Raw genomic sequence first — 6,933 nt, 5'->3', positions numbered from 1 at the left:
CGGTTCGAGTACACACCTGAACTAACATCCGAAAGGGATCCGAACATGGGCACGCACTAGCCGAGGGCAGATCTGCTGATATAAAACCCCACCTTCTCCATACCGTAGCTCGATAGATTTTTGATATCCTTTCGTACAAGGCCTATAGGTGTCTATTCGAATCAAGGCTCGTTTGATGTCCCACGCACTCCCATATGCCTCTGAGTGACGCTACTGCCGATACTGATCCGAGTAGTCTTGCCTGCGCCGTTACATTATATCAAAAATCTCACCACCGCCGGTGACGGCATTCAAACAATATCGCAGCTGTCTGTTCAGACTACATCCAAAACCAAGTGTTTCCGGAGTTGATCCGGAACCTTACACCGTTACATCTAACATTCACATAGACAGGATCCCATTAATCTCCTGTCGACCGAAGCCTTTGGGTTTAGAATTTCTGTACTCACGCGAGTCGGATTAACTTCAGAAAAGCCGCGTAGAGTGCGCCAAGGTAGAGACACGGAGACTACCAAGAACCCATCAACCTAGGAATCAATCGCCATAGTTAACCGAATCACCACCGATTCTGCAGAACCGTCAAGAAGAACAACTCGCCAACAAACGCAGAAACCCCAACAGGAGAAGACAGCTGGCAAGCAGCCTACTATTGAGATAGAAGAAGAAGAAGAATCGGAAAAGGATCACACTAGTGCGCTACAGGCAGAAATCAATAGACTAAACGCCCAAGTCGAACGATTAATGCGGGAAAATACCCTAAACCGGGATATACCAGTACCCACCACCGAAACCCCTCCGACTACAACCGAACAACCTAGCCGACTATCAGCAAGGTTCCTATCAGTTACACCTAACCCTCAACATGCAAAACTCAGCGAGCGTACCCCTCCAATTGATAATCTGAGTAATGGAGTAAACCCTACTTTTCAGCAATGGCAAGCCTTAATACAAGATCGGCTCAGCATTAACTCAGATCACTATCAGAGCGAACGCGCGAGAATGGCTTTAGTATAGGGTCACACAACCGGCACCGCCAAAGAATATCTAGAACCACAATACCTCGCCGAATCAGAGGAGGAACGGTTCCTAGTTGCCGAGGATATAATTTTATTACTCAAATCATATTTTATATCTGGAAATGAACAGGCGGAGAGCCGAGCAGCTTTCCACCGCCTGTCAATAGGAAGAAAGGAGACCTTTACAGAATTCAAAGCGCACTTTATTAGTGCAGCCGTAAAAGGGTCCGTATCAAGACCAGAATAGTTCTTCTACCTCTAGGAGAAGATCACACCAGCGCTACGAGCCCCAAACTTAGGATTTAAGCATCTGTGGGCAGGCTCATTTAAAAAAATAGTTCAGCACCTAACGGCTTTTAATATAGAAAGAAGAAACGCACCACTCGGTACCTACTCAGAGACTAGGCCTAGTCAAGCTTTAGCTCTCTCAACAAAACAAAATCCACGGCCAAATCGGGAGTTTCGACCCCGTACCTACGATACTAGACCCGACCCGGCCCCAACTCCATACCGCGCCTATTCCTCCACTCCCAGACCAGCATCGAAAACTCCCACACCAGACAATGTCACTCCCGGCAATTGCTACCACTGCGGCAAGCCTAGCCACTACGCCAATAACTATCCAGTCCCGCGGGTAAGGGAAATTCAAGCAGAGATAGAAGATTATAAGGACGCCCTTAAGTATCATTCGGATGAGACTCGGTCGGGAAACGACGAGGCCTAGGGAAACGCTCCAGCCTAGGCATAAACAAGTATAACCTTGCGAAAATAGATCTATCAAACTTATTCGGAGGTAAACATTTCCGTACCCCCACCGTTTTATGTTCGAAGGGTTATAGGGTTAGCTTAGAATCTCTAGTTAATACTAGAGCCCAAGGTTTTCTTTTCTTAAATTCTACTATTACCCTTTCTATATCCGGCTCTCTCCAGGTACCTATCCGTAGACTACCTTTTAAAATTACAGTTAAAGGATTTCACGATCAGGTACAGACCCAGGTAGACAAGTATATCCAGTTATACATCCGTATTAACGGAAGAAAGATTCTTAACTGCCCCTTTATAATTATAGATTTAGGATCTCAGGATTGTATTATTAGGATCAAATAGATGCGACGATTCCAATTGAAGCTCGATACCGCTCGGAACCGAATCGTATAGCCAGCTCAATACCCCCTAACTTATAATCCTAGCCCCCCTCTCCTCGTGCAGTTAAAATCACCCTATTCTAATACCAATGCGCAACTAGATATCCGGCGTAGAGACGCCCTTTAGGAAAAGGATAAGTACCGTAGACAAACCAGCCCTCGACAAGAGCTAGTCCAGCAAATTCAAGAACTCATCAAAATTCCTAAGGTACGTCTCCTTCCGCCGCCTTTACCACCTAAACCAGAGTCACCCCGGACTCCGGCGCCAAAACCTACCTCACCTCGCATAGCGGTTATTTCCGCCAATACTTTCCATTACACCATGAAACGGAAGGAAAACGATTTCTTCACGACTAGTATCTATGAGATAGATCGAATCTTACAAGAAAGGTTAGAACAAGACGACCCTAAGAATGCCAAATTAGTGCAGGACCAACTTCCTTCCGACTACTATACGTACCGAGATGTTTTCAGCAAAACAGCCGCTAATCGGCTGCCAGAACATCGTCGATACGACCACAAGATCGTTCTCACAGAACCCCTTCCAAATCAATTCAGTCCTCTCTATAAGCAGAGTACTAAAGAGCTAAAAGCTACAAAAACTTTTGTAATAGAAAATCTCCAAAAAGGGTACATTAACTCAAGTCACTGCCCATTCGCCTCCCCTATCCTATATGTTCGGAAGCCTAACGGAGACCTACGCATCTATATAGATTACCGTAAGCTGAATTCTATTACTCGAAAGGACGCTTATCCGATACCGCAAATAGACGAACTACTAGCTCATACGCACAAAGCTCAGATTTTCACGAAGCTAGATATTCGCGCGGCCTTCAACAAAATCCAAATGGACCCCGACTCAGAAGAGTACACAACGTTCCGCACTCGCTATAGAACGTACAAGTCAAAGGTATTGCCTTTTAGACTTTACAACGGCCCGGCTACGTATCAGCGGTACATGAACGATGTGCTAATTAATTATCTAGACAATTTCTGCATAGTCTATCTAGACAATATCCTGGTGTACTCCAAATCCAGTCCGGACCACGTCCGTCACGTCCGCAAGGTACTGGACAGGTTGCGAGCTGCTGGACTTCAAGTTAACATCAAGAAAAGCGAATTCCATATCACTCGGACCAAATACCTAGGCTACATTTTAACTAACAAAGGTCTAGAAGTTAACCTAGAAAAAGTAGACGCCCTGCGAGACTGGAAACCACCCACAACTATTACTGCTATAAAGTCATTCCTAGGATTTACAGAGTTCTACCGACAATTCATCCCAGAATACTCGCGAATTGCAAAACCTCTTCTCGCTCTCCAGAGTCCCTCTAGACCCTTCGTATAGGATTCGGACTACAATCAAGCTTTTAAAAAATTAAAATTAGCCCTCCTTTCAATACCTACCTTATATCACTATCAACCAGAGTATGATACGAAAGTAGAGACTAACGCCTCCAATAGCGTTATAGCTGGTGTGTTATCCCAAAAACAACCTAACGACAAATAGTGCCCTATAGCGTTCTATAGCAAGGTCCTATCCAGATCGGAACTGAATTAAGAGATCCACGACAAAGAACTATTTACTATCCTTACAGCCTTTAGCAAATGGCGACCTAAGCTCCTATCAGCTCAAGCCCAGGTCGACGTCTATTCAGATCACCGTTCTCTAGAATACTTTATAAGCACTAAGGTTCTTAACGCTAGACAAGCAAGGTGGGCCGAAGAGCTGGCCCCCTTTAATTTCCATATCCGATACACCCCCGGAAAGAGTAATGCTCACGCAGACATCCTTTCTCGTCGGGAACAAGATATAGAAAACCTCAAAATAGCCCAAACTAACAATAGGTCGCGGGTCCTACTAGGACCGCACCAACTTAACAGCCGGATCAACTCCGACCTAGCTCAAGCCTACGTGGCCCAACTGCAAATCCATTATTATTCTATTTTAGTAGTCAAGGCTACCTCAGAGCCGATGTCCCTAGACTCCCTCGAACTTATCGAAGCTGTCTTACAACTCAACCGTTCCTCCTTTACAGAAGAAAGGACCACCCTTCCAGGCAAGTTCCAACTCCGCGGTGACCTCCTTCTGTATAAGGACCGACTATACGTCCCCTCCACTTCTATCCTTTGTACCCGTCTTATCCAGGAAGCCCATAATCAGGTATCCTCTACACACCCCAGTGCTAAGAAAACTTATCAGCTGCTGGCCCAGAAGTACTACTAGAAAAGAATAGAGTCTTCTTATAAAAGATACGTACGAAATTGCATAGCTTATCGTAAGGCACATCCGAGACAGACCCGAGTCCCAGGTATAATCCACCCCCTCCTCATTCCTGACCGGCCGATACAGCACCTATGCATCAACTTCAAAGAATTCCCCCGAGACAGGTCCGGTTACGACATAATCATGGTCGTCATTGACCGCCTATCTAAACAGGCCATTTCTATTCCTTACAACAAAACCATCAACGCGAGAGGTATAGCCGAGTTATTCGTTCAGTAGGTGTACCGTTTTAGCCACACGCCCGAAACCATCATCTCAGACAGAGGTCCCCAGTTCATCTCCAGTTTCTGGTCCGAATTCTGTCGGATCCTAGGCGTCAAAGTAAAACTATCTACCGCCTACCACAAAGAAACTAATAGCCAGACTGAGATTATAAATAAGTATATTAATCAGAGGCTACGTCCGTTCGTAGCCTACTACCAGAATAACTAGAATAAGTTACTCCCTCTAATCGATAGAGCCCAAATTTCCCTACCTCACTCTTCTATCGGTATATCCCCGTACCGGATCCTATACGGAACCGAACCAAGGCAGAGCTGGGACTGGGACCAGAAAGAGAGCAAGCTATCCCCTACCAATAAGCTCAACCATCGGGATGCTCTCGCCCTAGCCACCAGAATACACGCTGCCTAGAAGGTTGCTAAGGAACAAATGGAGAAAGCCCAGAATCAGATGCGAACCGTAGTAAACCGACACCAACGTCCTATTAACTAAGAAGTTAGAGACCGAGTCTTCTTAGACACGAAAAACCTCGCCACGGATCGCCCCAGCCATAAGTTATCCGATAAATGGGAGGGACCTTTCAAGGTGCTAGAAAAGGTAGGAAATTCCTATCGCCTACAGCTACCAGAAGGGTCCCAGATCCATAACGTCTTTGCTCCGGAATTACTCTGCAAAGACCCTCAAGATCCCTTACCCAGACAAGAAGCCCCCAAGCCGTCAGGAACCCCTATCCAAGGAGTAGAAGAGTGGGAAGTTAAAGAAGTCTTAGCTAGTAAAGTGTATCGCTCGAAGCTTAAGTATCGGGTGAGGTGGGTCGGACATGATCCGGACCCTACCTAGTACCCTGCCTCAAACTTTATGGGGGTACCCCATAAGCTCAAGACCTTCCATGACCAAAATCCAACAAAACCGGGACCTCCCCGTTCCTTACCAAAGTAGATCCAGGCATGGGAGCAAGGCATAGAGGATATAACTTCACTGCAAGATAATTAAATATAGGGAAAAGAAAAACAATCCTTCATAATAGGTATAGAACAAAAACCGAAACGCCCCAGAAACAAACCTGACCCAACCAACCACCCACCACACCAAACACCTAATCAATAGGGGAGTCAGAAGACTCCCCTGCCCCATCCTCCAGACCACGGAGGTCTACTGACAGAGTTTCCTCTATCTCCCCCTCCGACTCCCCCTCCGACTCCTCCTCCGACTCGCCCCCGGAACTGATGTCCATGGGGTCTGGGACAAAAGTCCCACCAGCCTCCACGGCATCCTCCACCGCCGCCACACGGCCCTCCAGCCGGCGCAGGCTATCCCGAATCTCCACCAGCACCTAGTGCGTGGCGGAGAGGAGCCCGACCACGGACAACTCCTTCTCCTAGCTCTTTGTCACCTAGACCTAGCGAGCCAGATCCAAGGCGGCGGACTCGAGACGCTGCTTAGCAGCGTACCAGTCGTCCTCCGGCTCGTCACCATAGCAGGCAGCAGCCACCAGGTCCATCGCCGCGAGAAAAACGGCGAACTCGGCCTCGACGTACTCCGGAACCTATCAGAGTTAGTAACGTCTTATAATTAGAAGGATTTGAAAAACTTACAGGGGAGCACTTCTCTTTCTGCTGAGTGTAATAATTGTACTTCTTGGACCCCGCGGCACTAAAACAGTAGTCCACATTGTGGACTCCGCGCGCAAAGGCACGAACTGAACGAAGACAGATAAGGCAGTACGCCTCCAGAAGCGCGCCAGCAGGGCAACGCAACAGCATGATGTGTGTATATATATGTGTGGGAGGAGTAGAATTTTTTTAGTATTTTGGTGACAGCAAGTATAGACGCGTGCTGTTAATATACTCAGTGAGCAAACGGATTTAATATCACGTGCTGAGTGGATTCTCCTTGGCCCGGAGGCTGTTCGGGGCCTGGCCGAGACCCTGCATAGAAGAATAACGACATTAAGCAAACAGACAAACAAACAAACATTGAAAATTTTTCAACAGCTACGGGACTAGCTGTCAATAGAGGGGGGGGTAGTGTAACGGTTCGAGTACACACTGAACTAACATCCGAAAGGGATCCGAACATGGGCACGCACTAGCCGAGGGCAGATCTGCTGATATAAAACCCCACCTTCTCCATACCGTAGCTCGATAGATTTTTGATATCCTTTCGTACAAGGCCTATAGGTGTCTATTCGAATCAAGGCTCGTTTGATGTCCCACGCACTCCCATATGCCTCTGAGTGACGCTACTGCCGATACTGATCCGA

At 47.0% G+C, this 6,933-nt stretch overlaps 1 protein-coding gene across 1 annotated transcript; it reads right to left on the bottom strand.

The window, feature by feature from the left end:
- Positions 1 to 6,069: 6,069 nt before the first annotated feature.
- On the bottom strand, positions 6,070 to 6,433 carry COCSADRAFT_165698 (uncharacterized protein; the record flags this gene model as incomplete). The annotated part of the gene is made up of 2 exons (XM_007707778.1): positions 6,070 to 6,216; positions 6,266 to 6,433. 2 exons carry the CDS (start codon positions 6,431 to 6,433, stop codon positions 6,070 to 6,072), a joined length of 315 nt encoding a protein of 104 aa, XP_007705968.1.
- Positions 6,434 to 6,933: the final 500 nt, after the last annotated feature.

Source organism: Bipolaris sorokiniana, assembly GCF_000338995.1.
Source record: "Bipolaris sorokiniana ND90Pr unplaced genomic scaffold COCSAscaffold_21, whole genome shotgun sequence".
Taxonomy (NCBI): domain Eukaryota; kingdom Fungi; phylum Ascomycota; class Dothideomycetes; order Pleosporales; family Pleosporaceae; genus Bipolaris; species Bipolaris sorokiniana.
The sequence above is the reverse complement of the archived record's forward strand: the minus strand, read 5'-3'. Positions and strand labels throughout refer to the sequence as shown.